Genomic DNA, 19,021 nt, shown 5'->3' on the forward strand with positions numbered 1-19,021 from the left:
TATTTAATTTCATTTACAAATTAACGTTTTTTCGTTTGAAACATCTGAAAGTCAATACATTTATTTTGTAAAAAAGTACAATTCACTTTTGCTGAATTTCTAAAATCCATGCGAATTTGTGAAACTCAAAGGAATTTCTTTGTCAATTTGGAATTAATCGATAATAATTTAGTTCACAAATTCCTTCCGGCAAGATCATTATCTTGCGTCGTCTTGCATTTACATCAAAATTAATTAAAATAACTGAATTAATCTTACTGGTACCGCATATTGTCACTTGTATTTTAAAATTGTGGCAAAAATCTCCTTTTCTTATGTAACACCGTGAGAACTGGATCAACAGCAAGTTCTCTTGAAATTTCAGCCGAAATTTCAATATTGACAAGGTCGTTCCTCAAACACTCACCAATAAATAAATCCATAAATCGGACTTGTAATCTGTTCTAGTGTTCTAAAGAAGATTGTCTTAAAGCGACGATAAATAACATCAGGTTTACGGTTGCACTATCATTCTCAATATCACTTTTGAAGATCGGCCAGTCCTGGCCTGCACAAAAGGGCACAATGGTCTTTGTCGAAGGACAATGGGTATGATAATCGGGCGTAGCATCCACTTCCTGACAAGAACAACCCTAATATATGTCATTCATCCATTGTCGATCCCCAGTGGGCCAGTTAAGCTGCAGGGGTGACTCGAGCTGTATCGGTTATGGGTGTTTAGTGACAGCTCCATGTTGGTCGTGAATAAAGCTGTCATCGAGATACCTACAGCGGTGACACCTGGACACTGCTAGAAGACTATTGTTTGCAAATATATTGCTACTTATTCTTCACCGAAAAATGGTAATTGAACCCGTGAGGCGTTCAAATCACCGACGAGTGTGAAGTGCCTCCATTATGGGTGGTGGCGAATGATTTGTTGCAGATTTTCATTACGCCAATAAATAGGGCTAATGCAGTTCGAGCGCACGTTGTTTACACCGATCGAGTGTTTGTTTGGGAGATCGACGTTGATTTAATCTTGAGGTGGTCGTCCAAAAAACCAAAGAACTTAAACAATTCGCCATGGGTGTGTAAACTCGGGTGGGTGTTGATTTAAACTTCAAGTCCTAATCCGTTTTTTTTCCATCTTCATAAATTCATATCAGAAGTTTATAATGTCTAGACGATCTGACTTTTACAAGTTTAAATCAATATGTTTTGTTGGGCGAGTTTCTCAGAACAAAAAACCAAAAATTCCGCCCGTTAATTCGGTCCGGACTGGACGCGTCAACGCTAATTTTGATTTATTTTATGAATATTTTAATACAAATTAGATGTGGAGACGATGACAGCCGCGGTCGGCTCGTAACAGATACATGTCCTAGGTCAATTAAAAATTTGTTGCGCAAAAGTCGCTCGCCAAAAATTCACTGTTTATTGGTTTTGCGGCAATTAAGTGTTCATTCATTTTTGAGAGGTCAAACAGATTTGTGACCCGAGGGGAACGAATCGAGACAGGTCTCAAGAACAAATTAAAAATATACCTACGTCTATTTTTAGTACAAAAAATAGACGCGAGGTACTTGCATAAATCAAAGCGATGATAATGTGTTGTTATTTAGAAATCCGTATTTAATTCTCGTATCTTGAATTTGGTCTTCGAATTCTGCTATTTTTATGTTTTATAGAAGGATACGAAATCGTTAATTTTTAAATTTATATTGCTAGTGATGACTAAACGTTTTACAGAATGTTTAATACCCAACGAAATGGCATCAAGTTGGAAAATGAAGAATGGTGGTGGTCCTTACCACCACGCACAGAAGAATTTGGCGCAACATTTCCGAATTCTTGTACATATTTGTTAAAGTGACATTACTAACGTAACTTTAAACTGTCAGATGTAAAATACCGATGTCACTTTTATTGCCAACATAAAGTTAAATAAAAAAAATTATAGTCTTCTGGTATGGTATGGCAGCTTCACGCTGCATTGTGGAAAAAGGCTTCCAAGATTTTTTTATATGTTCTCAAATGGGTTTTAATCTTTTTTACTTTTGAATACTTTGTGATTGAGGTGGTTCTCATAATCTGGCCATAAGAGTAGAAAGTAAGGTTAGGATTTTTTTAGAATTTCCCATCTATTATTGGGAAATTGGAGTGGGTAATTGATGAAACCTACAATTTCAGTTATAATGCGAGAATAGGGAAGATATTTACAGTGCAGCAAAGAACAGCGAGCCAACTGAAAAGCCTGAAGAAAAACAAATTAATCTAAGGTTAATCTAGGATACGTAACTATAGTCGTTTTCAATGACATCCGTGCTGTCAATATGACAGTATGTTGGAATCACTTGTTGTTTCAGTTTAGTAATTTTGAATTTCCTAATTTGGCAATTTACCTTGACGCGGCAAATTGACAGCTTCAAATTATTATCTATCATTTCCGATAAACCAAAGAAAATATGTAGTCTGATTCGGATTCCGAGGATGACTTAGTTCAACCATGTTGAAGACTGAGTTCTTGTTTGTTGTTGTTTCACGAAATATAAATTTTCTTTTACCATAACCTCAATTTTTTGTTTGACATTTTTTTAACTAGGACTTGCTTATATTTTAAATACTGGTTATGAATTTGTGTGCACAATCTGCTACAACGCTGACAGCATGGATGTCGTTGAAAACGACTATAATAAAAATTGAGTGGCCTCATAAATGACGTTAGTCAGACTGAAGATTCTTCATGAAGAACCAAAATTTTGACGTTTGCCTATGTTGTAGAAAAAACTATCTAAGAAAAGAAAGGATCAGCCAAGTTTTTATTACATTGTAGATGTCTTACATTATAAAAAATATCAGCGTCCATCGATTTCTCGTGGTTAACTAATATTTTCTTTTTTTGTTCGACACTGTCAGAATTTGAGAATTTTCTCCTGTGTGAACAGATTTTGATAAATGTCACAACTTGTCAAAACGAACAAAAAAACGTTGTATTCAGCTCGTTCTTGTGTAAATTGGGCCTTTTTTTGGCACTCCTGGGCCTTTAAAACGCTCGTTTCACTCGCGTTTAATAATGGCCCACTTGTGAGAAAAAAGGCCCAATTTACACACGAATTCATTAAATAAACTATTATTTCATCATTATTAAATCATCAGCTCCCAGCCTTATCCACATATAATTTAAAGATCTTCTCATTAATAAATGTAATTAAAAATATGGAGTCATTTATAAAACCCTGAGAAACACCAGAAAGTTTATAGTTATTTTCTTAATTTCAAAATTTGATGTTAATGGCGTTATAAATCCTTGTTTTTGAATCTGCCTATTATATACACATCACACATCACGTGATGTCCAACCTAACTGGTTATCACGTAAATTAGTACCGCCCATGTAGTTCTCGATTTATACGTACTCTACAAAGTTATTACAAATATTTCTAACGTCGCAACTAACTGTCATTTATATCCTGCGATTAAGAAGATTTGTAATCGAGTTAGCCTTGCAGAGATGAACTCGTATGTTTTCACCGATTGACATATTTAATTGTGGCATCTAAGTTGACGTCATTTCATTTATCATACTGAACAGAATATTTTTAAGCAGATACGTAGAAACTGCAGTCTTTACCACGTATTTTTTGACAGTAATTTAAATTTTTCGTCATATTCTATGCATACACACATTTACGTAACCTTACTTTCTTGCATTGCTGTTTTCTGACTGTCGTTTATGCAATACATATCGCTATTGTTGGTGTTTTTGACTTGTTCGAAGGTCAAAAAATTAACAGATTTTGAATTTGAATTTGGTGTATTTGCTTTACTCAATACAATATTTTAAACACAAGTGTTGTAATTATCACCAGTGGGTAGTACCCCCACTCTCCCAGGTAGCGGGGAATTACCGCAAATGGGTGGCCATCTTACAAGATGAAATAATTTGAACAGTGAACAATTTAATTAAATAAATGTCCTCAGAGTATTTGATTTATAAAATTCACATTTTTAATAATAAAATTTAATCTAAAAATTATCATCTCGCCATTTTTTCTTTTATTTTTTCATTTTATTTGATAATTCTCCACTATACAATGTATATGACTATAAATCTGACATTTGGTATTGATATCGGGTGTGTTCGTTTAAATTTTCGGTCAAAATTGGCGTTGAAGAGTCGATTTTAAACGCACTACGGATCACGGATTACAGATCAGCTCTTTAAACTTTAGTGTTGTTTGTGTTTTTACACGAGTGGTGCGTTCACAATCGACTTTTCAACGCCAACTTTGACCTGAAATTTAAATTAACATCCGATATAATAATCAAGTTTGGACCACTGTAAATAATGGAAAATTAATGGGAAGGCAACCAATATTAACATATTTGACAAGACTATCTTCACTCCACACGCAACATTATAAGTTTCCACCACTTTCTCCTGATTTGGCACCACTGGATTTTGCAATATTTGGATATTTGATATTTGGCAGATCAAGTGTTAAACCCACAATTTAAATACTTGTCAGAGCTACAGAAAGAAATTGCACGTTGCTAAAATAAGCGAAAAGAGGTAATCAAGCATCTGGCGCTTAGATGTGAACATGTTTAGTATTTTCTTTGAGAACAACAGATTTATTTTTATTCTATGTATACTTTTCCTATTATTCAATAAAATTTTAATCACTGGAACAGTTTTAATTATTTTGAATTACGTCATCATTGAAACCCCTTGTTTTTAGGCAACCAAGTAATCATATCAATCTGCCTAATAGTAGTGTAGGTACACCAAAATTTCCACAGTACACTACGACATTAGAAATATTCATAATAACATTGTAGAAACATGAAATGTTCATATTTTCAAGAAAGAACACCAGTAAAACTTTGGCGCCACCACAGCGCCGCCAGTGTCCTCGCGTCAAACTAAAAATCAAGCACCACGTCCACTCGTCTATCCTCGGGGACTCACCTTTCTGGAAGATGGCGCTCGTGTGCGGATTCCTAGTCCTGTTGGCCAGCGACGAGCAGTTCCACCTGTGGTTGTGGAACTGGTGTTGGCATTCCTTGACCGACTGCGCCAATCCCTGGAGGGCCGCCCGCGTCGCGTCGGGCTGCCCGAAGCAGAGCTCCATCTGGGCCCTGGTCAGTCCCGGCGTCGTCCTGCAGATGGTCGTCTCGGCGTAGAAGTTCGGTCTGAGGGACGCCTGTCTGCGGTGGGCCGGTAACCTCCCCAGTACGGCGCTGCAATCAGCACTCGCTCAAGCACCGCCGCGGAGATGGGACGGATCGGGAAAAAATCCGTCCCGCCGTCCGGACTTTTACCGACATTCCGAGAGAAGAATGCGCGAGTAAAATGTGGGAAAATAGCCACGACACGGATCGCGCTCACAAATCATTTAATTTTCTTTGTCCTACTAATTAGCGGGGCGTAGCGCCGTTCTTCTCTCGGGATGCTCGACCAAAAATGCCAAAGTTATGTCGATAAAGGCTCCGATAGCGGGCGCTTTGGATTTGTTACATTCATCAGGTCCGTCACGGTCTTATCTCCGACCAGGATTACAGGACAACGACAAATTAAATCCAATTATCCAGCCGAGACTCGAACCGATTTGCTCGCTCCGTTGGCACCACTGCACAAATATTGAACCGCATTCGTTGCAACCAGGGCCCCATCAATACCAAAAGTAACACAAATTCAACTATTTCATCAAACATAATGAGCACATTTTTATAAACTCATATTTTTTTATATAAATTTAATTCAATAATAAATATATTTCATATAATTCTGTGCACGTCATTTAGTGCAATTTATAAGTTTAGTCGGCTTTTCCCAAATAATTTTAATTTTAATTCTTAAAATAAAGCTTCATTTTGACAATTCTGAAATCGTTTGACAGATTCGCAGCACCGTGTTAGAGATGCGCACGTTGCACAGGCCAATCAGTATAGAGATATGTGCGCCTCGGAGGCGTTTTTGACATTTGAAAAGCTCCCTGCCCCGGCCCAATTACCATTTTTCGCTGATAAAAACAACCGCCGCCCGGGGGCAAGATTCCACGGTCCTTGTCTTCGTTGGAGTGGCTTTCCATATTCAAAGTCGCTCTGTCAATACCCACTTCAATTTCGCCCCATCTAGATTGATTAGCATTCAATTGCGTCAACTGCAATCAATCCGGCGTATCTTTATCTCGACTGATCGATCTTTCGCGATGCCGTCCAATAAAATTTAACCCTTCTTCGAGCGGTGACGTCTCAGACTCATGTTTATGGAGAGCGACTTAGACAAAGTCGCTTTTAATTTATGTCGACGGTGATCGCATCTCTCACCGAAAACGTTCAAATGACAGAGGGATCAGACGGGACGACGTTTATGGAGATGAAGAAGTGAAGAACTCGCTGACACAGATCCGATGTTGGTTTTGGAGTTAGAGCTGGGGCCGTTAGGCAGTTAAGCTCTTTGTTTCGCACAATAATTACGACTGTTCTTGGTAATTAGAAAAAGTGGACAAATTAACACTCGCGGCAATTATTTTAATTAGCCGCGCACTCGAAAACCGCACGGACCTGTGCTCAATGAGTCTCTGTTCTTATCCCTCGTTATCGACAGACCCGACTGTTTATGAATTAAGAAATAATTGTTTAATTATATTCAGCCGTCTGGTGTCGCAAGCCGACACCTGAAAAACTCGCGTCTTAGCTTGATTCGACGCCTAGCAAACGTCAAAAATGACAGTTATTATAATACAATCAGTGACGCAAACACACTTTGATCACAAATAATAATCCGTCTCCGTTCCGATCAAATTTAACTGAAAAAAATTTAACACCTCGATGACCTCACTGACTCCGCCTCTGACTTTTTGTGTGATTTTTGCCAACAACACGCAACTTCGCACAAAAAATCGTTTAATTTCCCACCGAAAGAAGAGTTTTGACGGTGCCCTGGTATACCGAGCGTTTGCGCAACACGATTGTCTCAAATATGCACTGTCTCGTTAAATATTTTCTCACCATTTAGTTCAAGACTGTAATGGCGAGTCTTGTCGCGGTGTTGTAAAATTATGAAGTACTGTAATCGACGATCATCATAATTAACCGCGTACCGCTGGAATCATGCTAATTATTGGTACCGTCGAGAGTACTTTATTGATTTATCAGGCGGTTGCGGTTGTTCAATGTTTGTTTTGTTAAATGCAGATATAAAATTGTCAAAGCGGCCTGGTTTATTGCAGTCAATAGAAAATAGTTGAAAGTGGCGTAATAACAGCTTTTGAAAAGTCAACTTTCTCTGTCAGCACTGCTGAAAGATCACGTTCACTTTTCGGGATTACAATAATTAATCTAACTTGTATTAGATTCTGACTTGCATTACACATTTTTCCTATACGAGTATAATAGCATGCAGAATGTATCGGGCGTTCATTTAAATTTCCGGGCAAAGTTGGCGTTGAAGAGTCGATTGTGAACGCACTACGGATTACAGATCACAGATCAGCTATTTAAAGGTGTGTGGTGTGTTCACAATCGACTCTTCAACGCCAACTTTGACCGGAAAATTAAATGAACACCCGATATACATAATTTGCTTTATACTGTAATTTACATTTTAATTGTTTTTTCATCATGTTTTCTAATTTTTTAATTTTAATTTAATTGAAAATGTAAAATGAAACTAGCTACACGTGAAAGTATAAATTTTTTATTCATTCCAAATTACTCTCAGTAGGTAGATACATATTTTTCAAATTTGGTGGGATTTATTACAACGGAGTTATCTTATCGACTTATTGGCAATCCCGACATGCAATAAAATGTATTTAAATGCTTTGTAAGCAGAATCCAACGATAAATAACTTAGGAGTGGTTAAATTTTTAAAATTTCAAAATAGTTTCAATCCAAAAAAATCTTTGATGAAAGTGACTGATTACTTTGTGTTAATGAAAATAGAAATTAAAACATTATTTTTTGTTCTTTAGTGTTGCAATTTGATAGAAAATAAAATGTAAAATAAAATAACATACCTACCTAAATTTAAATTTACCTACTAAGAATTTAGAAAAAGAATGAATATTATTTTTTTTAGCCACTTGGAATAAAACTATGAATCACAAATACAACTCGATAAATTTTAAAAAGTTTTTCAACTTTAATGAGTGAGTCATCAAGTAAAAATTTAAAAAACTAATGGCGAACTCGTTATGCTGATATATTTCCTTGAAAAATCTCTTTAACTTGATTTTTATTAAAATATTGTAAATATCACCAGGATAACTATAAAAAATAAAATAAAAAATTTAATTATACATTAATTTGAGGTTAGAATTTAATTAAACTTATATTTTCTTAAAATTTGACTTCTTGTTTACTATTTTATAATTTTTATTAACAAAATTAAATGTCCCAAAGGAAATTTAGAAGCTAAGACGACTAGGTAGGTGTTATTGTTACAAAATTTTATTTTTTAAATAATATTTTACTAACTGACAAATTGTCCACTGAGCAAACAGTATCATTTACACCATTGCAGCATTTTCTAAAGTGCCTTTTTCTTGTTAAATATAAAATTATATTGTAGACTGCAAATACAAATATGGTACCTAAAAGGATATAAAGTTATCGTTATAACTTTAAAACTATTTTTTAGCAGTAAGATATCTATTCTTTAATAAATAATACTGTTTACACTCTGTATGACAAAAGAAAAAAGGTTAAAATCTCGCATGTTTAAAATTATAAACAAAATTTTAGTATTCAAAATTTACTGTGAAAATCAATTAAAGCTACAGATTTTTTAGTATATATATCATGATGAACCACGGAAGAAATTTAAAATATTCTAGGTACATTTCGTAGTTACAACGATAATCTACACAAAGCCATTGTATTATCGCTGTAAATAACAGAGAAAATAATCGTAAGGAAATATTTTATATTTTTTGAAAGTAATGCACAACGCACAAAAATGTATCACTAGAATAATTTGCATTATCTTCCATAAATTGCAACCGAAGTAGTCTTGGCAAAATATTTTTATTAAAAGTAATTTAAAAATGAATTTTTGCCTTTGTCTCTTGAGTTAAAAAAAATTGAGGTTAGGATTGTGTAAAAATTTGTTCGCGGTTATTTGATGAAATGAAAATGCGGTTTGACTTTGATGAGTTAAAAAAAGATTATCGCTTACCAGGAGAGTAATCCTGTAAGGACCGCCAGCAGTGCCGGTAAGAAAGACCGCGCCATCCTTGCAGCATCTCAACGAAGAACGCTTGTCCTTCCCGGGAACGATCCTTGCGGACTCCTTCACCGCGAACCGCGCTCGTCCCCAGTCATCGCCGCGAGATATCGTCCTTAGTCCGGACCCGGAAGTCGCGTCTAATCTCTGGCCATCACTGACATAACAAGAACAAGAGACGGCGGAGCTTTGTCGGAAGAGTAATCAGTGTCAGAATGAAGACGTAGAGAAGAGATGGGGTGGAGGCAACTCGCGCAGACTGTGGGGTGCCACGGAGAGGGGTTATCGGTACCTCAGGGGTCGGGGGGCCGACAAAGCGAGTGGGGGCACGTCTAATTACTACCTCCATTGATTATGCCGCCGACAGCACTCTGCTTACGGTCAAAGAGCGTGCAGTTGCACCTCGAATGTCACCAAAGCTACTTATCTCGTGTTTGTTATGCCTTTGTGAACCGGCTTTGCACCTCGTCGGAGCAACACTTGCGGCGCTGCTGAGGGCATGAGGACGAATACGCGAAACGCTATTTGCATGCATTTTTCGACCTGCACACCGTTGAGCACTCCACCGGAGTGTTGAGCGTGATTGCGCTGCCTTTGCCGCCGACTCATCCGCGAAATCAACAGCTAAAACTGTCAACACACGCTTAATTAATATGGAAATCGGGCGACCGATCTGCGGCGGCGGCGGCGGGGAATGAACCCGGAAATCGCACAGATTTTAGACGAACGTCTAATTTATTGGACATTTTTCGAATTTTTAGAATCGTCCGGTGGATCTCGGAGTCTGGAGCAACACTGACGCCGACCAAAACAGCAACTGTATTGTTCACGGGTCGAGTGCCTTCCATTAGCTATCCTCATTTCCTCATCATTATCCTTGAATCATTATAAAAAGTACCTTTCGCTAATGTTTAATTCCCATTTCATTTATTTATTTTTCTCTCACATGCCCAAATTTTGGTGAGATTTTTCCTTTCCTGCCTTAAAAAGTATATTAATTCTTTAATTAATTAAACTGTGTAATAGTAAAAGGTACCATTTGCAGATGCCTGTTTTCCATTTTATTTATTTAGTTTTCTTTTTGCTCATCATTTGCCCCTCCAGCTTGCAACATTATTGAGATGTATGTTCGCTCAAAGCGCAACGTTTATTATTAATTACTCAAAGTTGCTTAAAGCTGCGTCGGTGACAAGCACTATGAGAAAGGGTAAATGGAAATTTTATGTTTTGATTTAAATGTGTTTAATTTGTTTCGTATTAGGAAAGTAATAATAAACGATAAAAATCGAAGCGAAAATAAATTGCAATGTGTTAAGCTTCAGTTTATTTTTGCTAAATGCCATTAAAAACAAATGTGAAGTGTAACTACAATTTTAGAGAACAAATTGCACAATTTTTAGGTGATCATTTGGAGTTCTAGATTGGAATGATAAAATAGAAAAATGTTACCAAATATATGAACAGTTAGATGAAAGGCAGATTGAAATTTTTTCACTGAATTTCATTATATGATATACAGGGTTATTCATGTAAGATAACGAGCCTGACCAGGTAAAAATGCAACCCAAAATACATTTTACAAAGTATTCATTGTGTTTTGGTATTTAAAAATTAAATCAGGAATCCAAATAGATAGGTATTCTATTAGTTTGAAAGGTGTATCTGTCATTGCATTTTTCGGTCATATTTAGTATTTGAAAATGTTTTCGAACGATGATAGAACCGAAATGATCCTACTTACCCATTACTTTTGTGATTTTAATACATAGTTTATTATTATTAAATCATACTTTGTTGAGAAAGGTATTTTTCTGCCAGAACTTGACATTCATTCCTGTGCCTTAATTATGATAACGTAATAGGGATCGAGACAGCTTTATAAATTGTATTTTGGGTTGCATTTTTCCCTGGTCAGTCTCGTCATTTTACGTGAATAACCCTGTATAGAGATTCATTTTATATCTTTCAATGATTCTCCGTCTAAAATTATCTCATTCTCATTTTTTTCTCTTTGTAGTAGTGGTTAAGTTATTAAGTTAAGCTATTCTCAGTTGCTCTTAGCAAGGTTAGTACGTATTTCTCTCTTTTCTTCGCTCTCATAATTAGTACTTACACATTCATTCTATTTAATTTATTTAAGATCATCTGCATCCTGTTCATTCTCCTTTCTTCATTTTTATAAATCTCTTAATTTCTCCTTCTCCTTTTTTGTTCTCACATAATGAATTCTCGACAGATTATTGATATCCATACTTAGATTCTTTTTTTTAATGGCTTCGTATTATTTTGTATGTTTCTTTTTCATTACTTTGTTTATAGCTCTTTTTCCTTGATAATTACTTCTTATCTTCACATTGATTTTACTTTTTTTATTTGTTATTTATTATTTCATCGATACCAAACGGTTAAATTTTGGTTTGTTATTATACTTTTTTACTTTTAATTTTTTAGGACCATTAAAGACATTCTCTTTTTTCCTATTTTTCAATTTTCTAAGTGTTTCTTTTTCATATTAGATACATACTATGATTCCATTTAAGATTTTGACTTGGTCTTTCATTCTTTTTTTTTTCTTTTCAATGTATTGTACATAGGTAGGTATTTAGTGCTCGTTTAATTCTCTCCCACGTAATTCTTTTTCGTATCGTTTCTCGTCTTTTTATTGTTTTTTTTTTTGTTTAGTCTTATCCTTTTCTTTCATTACTTTTTTTACTTCCCTTTTACCTTTACTCTATACTTACTCAGTTAAGTATTATCTAAATTATATACAGGGTGTATCTGTATATATACGTGTGTTAATTTTAACCAGTGGAAGAACTCTGTAACATTTTGCGAAATTCGCAAAAGTTTTCCAAGATTTTTTGCCCTCTAATTTTTACCGTTTTGTGTATTTAACTAGTCATTGTTATTTTGTAACCATGAAAATTTTAATTTTAATTATTTATTCTTTTCTACAACAATGTAACATTTTTGACAAGGCTCCGTTTCTATCATAACATACCCATAGGCGGGTAGAGGTATTTTCATATTTGGTGGCGGAAACAAAAGACTGAGAAATGTCACAAAAATGTATTGTCAGTGTCAAATTTCTCATAAACGCCGTAAAAAGGAATGTCTAGGTAAATTTAAATTTTCGCTAAATAGATTGAAAAAATAAATTCTAAGGGAACCAATTTTTGTAGTGGTTCAAAAGGAAAAGTTATTCTCATACAATCAAACGTATTACAAATGTTGTCTCTGGTTCGACGATGAATAACTTTCATATTGCCAATTTGCTGCATTTCTGTCGAAATCACGAACGTCTTTGAGAAATTTGACACTGACAATATAAATTTGTGACATTTCTCACTCTTTTGTTTCCGCCATCAAATATGAAAATATCTCTAGGTATACATTTTGAGGGCTTGTTTGTTCTAAATTTTAAATCGATTTGTAACGCATTTTCGTAAAAAATTTAAATAGATAAACATTTCATTTAACAAGTTCTGCTACGTGTTAAAATTATTTCAGATATACCCTGTGTATATGTACCTACTTTCTTACACATTTATATTTTTATTCTCTTTTTTAATTTGATATTAAAAAATACAGGTACCCAGATAAACGTCATTGGCTATCAAATATTTCTTATTTCTTTTTCATTTAATTTATTAGATGAAAATTTATTATTAGTTATTACTCTTTATACGATAATTAATATTCTGGAAATATCGTACATTGTATTTTTTGTTTTATTTTTTCAAATATGTAATTATCTTTTTTTCCTTAGTTCCTTTTGTGAACTGTATACACGAAAATATGCTATTATTTTTCCTCAAATACTCTTTTTTCTTCTCTTTCCTTTCAGTTCCCAAAATATTTTTGTTTCTTTATATACGGTTTTTGTTCCTCTTAATCTTCTTCCAATTTTTTTCATTACTTTATATTTTTTCTGCCTCATACGGTATTAATACCCAAATTATTTCTGAAATATCTTACACATCTTTTGTTTTTTGTTTCTATTTATCTTTCTATACATCCAGATCTCATCTTTCTACTCCAGAGTTTTTCTGTTCATAAAGGTTTCGTGTTATTTTAAACTTTCTTATTTATTATTACCTATTATGTACCTACTTTACATTTTTTCTTCACTTCCTTTTCTACCCGACTGGATTTTCCCCATCATATTTATCATATCTATCATTTTCTTAATAATTTAAATTAATTACAATATTTAATATGCCTTTGAAAAATGTCTTTCTTACATCTCCAAATTTCGTCCATTCATGCTTTTTTTGGACGAGAACATTTTATTTTTAGAACGTCCTTTAGATATTTTACTGGAACGGCCACCAAGAATTCCAAATTTGTTGAAAGACATTCCCAGGAACACCCGAGAAGTCTCTTTTCAGATTTTTTAAAATTTTACACTTAATTTCTTTCACAAGAAATTTTTACGGGGATTTCCAGTTTTTTGTTTATTTGTAATTTTCGCTCAAACATCTCATTCTCGTAAATTCCTCAAAGACCAAACTGCTCATCACGCTCACACTTTCACGACACGATCCGAACAGATTAATCATTTCTTGTCACGTTTATTTTGACACCGAAAATGGCAGTGTAAAGAATCGCTCCGACAACTCGAATCGATCGCTTTTTATTTCAAAAACCCCCCAAGACCCACCACCAATTAGTCTCATTATCATTTCGTCCAGATTCCCACCACCCGTGTTTTATTTGCTCCCGTCACCTGGAATTTTATTAAAAAAAGCGCTTCGCCGTGGTGGTTCTAAAAGGCAAACAATGGGTGTTATAAAAATGGAAAGATTTCGGGGTTATTTGTGAGTTATAAACCATGAATATTGGGTTTAGGATGGGCGTATTAGGCATGGTCGTGATTTTTTATACAACTACCATCGGGAGTCAGTCCAGTGGGCATTGTGAGCTTCAAGACCCCACACAATACACTTTCATTAGAGGTGCACTGTTGAATTTCGCAACGGTCCACTGGGCCCCTATTTTTCGACAACAATTCGCTAATTGTCGGGGAAAATGTCTCGCAGGAATAACGCGCGGTTTCCGGATGAGCGTGCGATTAATATTATCATCTCGTGAAGAGGAAATGCGGGCCCATCGAGAAGGTAATTTCTGTGAATAATCCAGATCGCACGGATTTAACGACAAATTCCTGGTATTAATCCGATGGTCGGGAATGCTGGTCTTTGCGTTTATCGCAGGTTATTCACGCCGCGCGGTTAATTAGCAAACTGGAAGACATTCTTGGTCGTCGCTTTGCAAATGCAATATTCTGTCCTCCTGGAAGTTCGTCAACTGTTGCCGATTTCGAGTGGTATTTGACAGATTATTGTTACTCTCGCATCGGTGCACTTTAGACACTTCTCGCAGACCCGGACTGCGTCCTCAAGACACCAAACCCACTCTAAAATCGTAAAGTCGAGTCATCAAATAAGAATATTGCGAAAATAATCTGACAATTATCGCGGGTGAGCCTTTTTCGGCGCAATTATCCCGATACATACCTGGACTTGTCAATAATAATAAGCTGGACCTTGATCTTGGGCGAGAGGCGGGCGTACAAGCCAAGGCGGAGCCTTCCTCCTACAACCTCCCAACAAGTTGCTGCAAGAGAGACGTCGACTTGATTGATTCGCTTTTGCTGCCAAAATATTAAATACAAGGCTCTCACCAACGATTTCCCACGGCCAATGGCTCAAAATCAGGATCGGATTGTGAAAGGAATCCCCACTCGACTCTCGTCAATTAAATACCTGAATTTCGGCGGGCTCCGCTCGACTAATTTGCGTCGCTGATGGCCTATCATTTTTTACCGAGATGTTTCAAAAGTCGGAAAATTGCGTGAGCGGCCATGGGAGCGACACGTCGATTAATTACGCCTTGGGATTTTTCTTCCACCCGATTTCGTCCGCTCATAACCTACAAAATCGCCACACTGCGTGACAGTGATCACGTGACCCGCACGGACCAATCAAATTAATTTGTGGTGGCGCAAATATTTGAAATATCTCCGCTTGCATCAGACCGTTATTATTAAATTTAATATTTTGCTTCGAGTATACTATGCCAATAATTTGGAACTTGGCAGTTTTAAAATGTCTTTATATCAAGGGAAAATTCCGTTAGGGAAAGACTGAAAGGAAACTGCAGGATAACGGAATGTAATCATCCAAAAAATGCGAAATTAACTCGCTGGAGAATGCTTTCAATACAACAGCCAGTGCAGAGGTAGAAAATAATTTGAATACCTTTGTGTTTGTCGAGGAAATTAATAAAAAAAACAAGCTCTCGATTGTACTTTTATTGTTAATACGTATACGATATTATTCAGTCAACTAGAGTAAAATTTACTAGGCTTCTAGCTTGTAATGAGTCTTTAAGCATGTGGTAAAACTGGACTTGACTACTCTCGTCTAGATACAATATTTTGTCGAAAATTAAATCGACACTTGGATTCCGAACGAACGTGAAAATGTAGACATTCACGAACGTCGCCATCAGAAACTGACAGTCGAACCTGTCCATGATGCCGCCGTGTCCAGGGATAACATCCCCGAAATCCTTGATCTTGAAAGCTCTCTTGAACCCTGACGCGCAGAACCCTCCAAATGGGGCGATGATGCTCGCGAATAAAGCCATCGCCAAGAAATGATACGTAAAGGGGTAGAATTCAATCGAAAAGAATCCGTTCGAGTACGTCGTCGGGGTAAACAAGTAGCTTAGGGTGCACTCCGTGTCTATCCGGAGGCCACCCCCGACTGGACAGACAAAATACTTCAACCCACACATCACGTTCGATAAAATGAAGCCGCTGATCAGAGTCCCCACGACACCCCCGATGAACCCTTCCCACGTTTTTTTCGGGGACAGTTTAATCAGCGGCGTCCTCCCCCACAGTCTGCCAAACACGTACGCGAAAATATCGTTGAGGATGACGAGGGAGGAGGGGAGGATGACCCAAATCAATCCGTCGAAAATATTATCGATGATCATGTACGACTGCAGGACGATGATTATCAGCAGGGTGTGAGTCCAAGCCAAGATTTTGAACTGTTGCAAGTCGTACTTTCGCACCAGGCTCAGCACGAAGAGCACGATGACTCCGAAGTAGATGCAGAAGGAGATGAACCGGTGGTAGTCTATCAGTATTCGCAGGTAGAAAAATTTCTTGTGGAAGTCTTGGAAGTGAGGCGCCAGCGTCTCGACGGAGAAGAAGTAGTTGGCTACCATGAGGAAGTACCAGGAGAGGCGCTTGAAGTACGGTAAGCTGGAAGGGATCTTGTTGCTGTTGTAGCCGATGCGGAGGATCTCGCTGAAACACAAGACCTGGATTGCTAACGCCAGCAGCATCAGCATCAGGGGGCCCATCAGGATTATCACGATGAATCCTGATATCATGAGGAGCCCGAAGGTGACGCGTTTGGCTACATTGCTGAATTTCTGGAAGGCGGTAAGCCTGGTGCTGGCGGTTTCTTCACGAGAGGTAGATTTCATTTTCTGGAAAAAATGGTTGTTTCAAGAATAAAAGCAAAGCGAGGGTTTTAAGGAACTTAATAATTTACGTTTAAAAATAATTTCTCGAGTACCAAAACTTGACACATAGTTGTATAGTTTTTTTAATATTCTAAGAAATATTGCAGAATAAAATATGGTCGCAACTTCTCTGTTTAGAAAACAAAAAGTATAGTTTGATTAAATTTTTTTAGAATTTAACGTATATCGGATGTTGATTAAAATTTCCAGTCAAAGTTGGCTTTGAAGAGTCTATTGTGAACGCACCACGGATTACAACTCTGATAAAGCTGTTTCAATCTAACCTCAATTTTGCGTTGTTTGTATTTTAATCTGCAAGTTGATAACAGACTGACGAATGATGCGTTCACAATCGACTCTTCAAGGCCAACTTTGACGGGAAATTTTAATGAACACACCATACCTTACGCGAGATTATCTTGTTTTGTACTTATCTTAAATGAAGGCTCACCTGCAACGACTCTATCTTCACAAAATAAATGCAACCATGTTTCGGTTCAATTTGCTTAGAAAAAATATTTATATTCTTTAAAAGCTGAGAAATAAATACAAAGAAAAGAAGAGACAGATTTTCTCTTCTTCACCAAAAACATGGGATCTTGTTTATTTATTTAGAGAAAAGATAAGTTTTTTATTGATGGAACGTTGCTATCGCAATCCAAAAGTTACATTCGCTAATTCGAGATTCGACGGCATTTTAACCAAATAATGTAAAATGTTGTGGCAAGAAGAATCAAACAAACATTGCAAAATATGAAAATGTATGTACACAAATTGTAGCTTTTTGCTACATTTATTAGAGTTGGGTTGATAAGAAACTCATAATCACGAGAACTTAGCCTAGTTAAGCAGCACTTAAAATATTTTGTATTTTTGGTGCGTCATTTGCAATAAAAGTATTTTCCTAGTTGGTGAGAAATAAAAAAATCCATGTTTGACATGATAAAATAATAAAAATCCAGTAAAAATTTTAGTGCGTTGGAAACGGGGCAAGGCCAAGTTTTCCTAACCTGACTTAAGTAAATATGTTTTGTTTCAAAAACTTTATCAGAAATCAACTTTGGGTGGTTTATCTCGAAATACCGAACTGTTTACTTATCGCATTGTTACACAGCCTTTACTATCATTATATAGGTGTGTAAAACGTGTATGCACATACCATAATAATTGTTAATAATTCACACCTATACACCTTGTACGTGTGTAACTATAAATACGTTGCAATATTAGTTAAGTAAATAAAGCTACAACTTTCCTGCGTAAAAATATTTGAAGAAATGACGCTCCTGATTACGTGGATGGTTGCAATTATCGAAACAGACAATTTCCTAACCGGTGCTGACTCATGTCTGTTGACATTGAGATAATTAAACTATCAAGTATTCAAATGGGGCGCGCAATCCTCGCCGTGCCATTAGTCGACTTACGAGCTTAATCCTAAGCTGGACCAATCGGGACACTGACCGCTACTACTAAGCTAGATGTAAATGTGTGAACGATCACGTACTTGCATGTTTTCTATTTCATACTGTTGTCTTGTTACTGTACAATTACTACATCCTTGAGCGTTGGCCTTGACACGAGCGACGTCACAACAGCGAAACTAGTTTTTGTCCGCGGTGGTCACCGTCGGCTGAATTTCGCGGACATTTAACAGAACCGATAAATTCGAACGGTCGGTACGAGCCACTGAAGCGCTTATTGATAAAGTGCCCGAAAGAGATAAGAAAATTCGAGCGGTATAGGCAACCCACAATTCACCGAGGTGTCGGTGGTGGCGCTGCGTAATTGTTGACGTTTCGCAGTTGAGGTTATCTGATGAAATGTGGAACAATGAGGGTCCAGCAAGTGCATGAGTTACCTTATTGATTTGTTATCGGTCTCTTCGATTTCCCACGGCCGGTCTGAGCTCGGAGGCCATAACAATGGTGCGCTTTTGACACTTCCACGCCCGAAATCCCGTCCGTTCCATTAGCAGACGCGCTGATATCATCGACCTTCTAATGAAATTACCTTGCAATTTCTGCGTATGGGAAATTGATTGGAGGCCAGTTTCCCACTTCGGTGGGAATTATGTGGAGGTATAATTTAATGAATTCGAGGTGCCGTCATCTACCACGAGGTGTCGAGGGCGGTACCATCACATCTGAATTCCGGACCTCACACGCAGAAACCGTAAATTAGGTTTTTTAAAGCGCCCTCGGGTTTTATGCAAGAATTATCATTTATTGAAAATTACCCACTTGGCATTAAAG

The 19,021-nt window shown here is 36.7% G+C and overlaps 2 protein-coding genes across 6 annotated transcripts in view; both read right to left on the reverse strand.

Moving 5' to 3' along the window:
- Nucleotides 1–15,410, reverse strand: part of Wnt10 (Wnt oncogene analog 10) — a 30,125-nt gene extending 14,715 nt beyond the window's left edge. Inside the window, exons 1-4 of one of the 2 annotated variants that reach the window (XM_069047324.1) lie at nucleotides 14,905–15,410; nucleotides 14,738–14,837; nucleotides 9,171–14,637; nucleotides 4,955–5,226 (exon numbers count right to left, since the gene is read on the reverse strand). In XM_069047324.1, the coding sequence (XP_068903425.1) occupies nucleotides 4,955–5,226; nucleotides 9,171–9,226 (328 nt within the window). In that variant the 5' untranslated portion in view covers nucleotides 9,227–14,637; nucleotides 14,738–14,837; nucleotides 14,905–15,410. The remainder of the gene's footprint in view (nucleotides 1–4,954; nucleotides 5,227–9,170; nucleotides 14,638–14,737; nucleotides 14,838–14,904) is intronic. The other variant, XM_069047325.1, reaches the window with a different exon arrangement.
- A 109-nt stretch (nucleotides 15,411–15,519) lies between these two features.
- On the reverse strand, nucleotides 15,520–18,780 carry LOC138130698 (phosphatidate cytidylyltransferase, photoreceptor-specific-like). Of its 4 annotated transcripts, none has more exons than XM_069047321.1 (2): nucleotides 18,628–18,780; nucleotides 15,520–16,730 (listed from the first exon to the last, which is right to left on the reverse strand). In XM_069047321.1, exon 2 carries the CDS (start codon nucleotides 16,725–16,727, stop codon nucleotides 15,561–15,563), a length of 1,167 nt encoding a protein of 388 aa, XP_068903422.1. In that variant the 5' UTR covers nucleotides 16,728–16,730; nucleotides 18,628–18,780; the 3' UTR covers nucleotides 15,520–15,560. The 4 variants fall into 4 exon arrangements, with proteins under 4 accessions (XP_068903422.1, XP_068903423.1, XP_068903421.1 ...); XM_069047322.1 differs by lacking the exon at nucleotides 18,628–18,780 and adding an exon at nucleotides 18,194–18,483; XM_069047320.1 differs by lacking the exon at nucleotides 18,628–18,780 and adding an exon at nucleotides 18,274–18,482.
- Nucleotides 18,781–19,021: the final 241 nt, after the last annotated feature.

The sequence above is a fragment of the Tenebrio molitor genome, chromosome 5 (assembly GCF_963966145.1).
Source record: "Tenebrio molitor chromosome 5, icTenMoli1.1, whole genome shotgun sequence".
Lineage (NCBI taxonomy): Eukaryota > Metazoa > Arthropoda > Insecta > Coleoptera > Tenebrionidae > Tenebrio > Tenebrio molitor.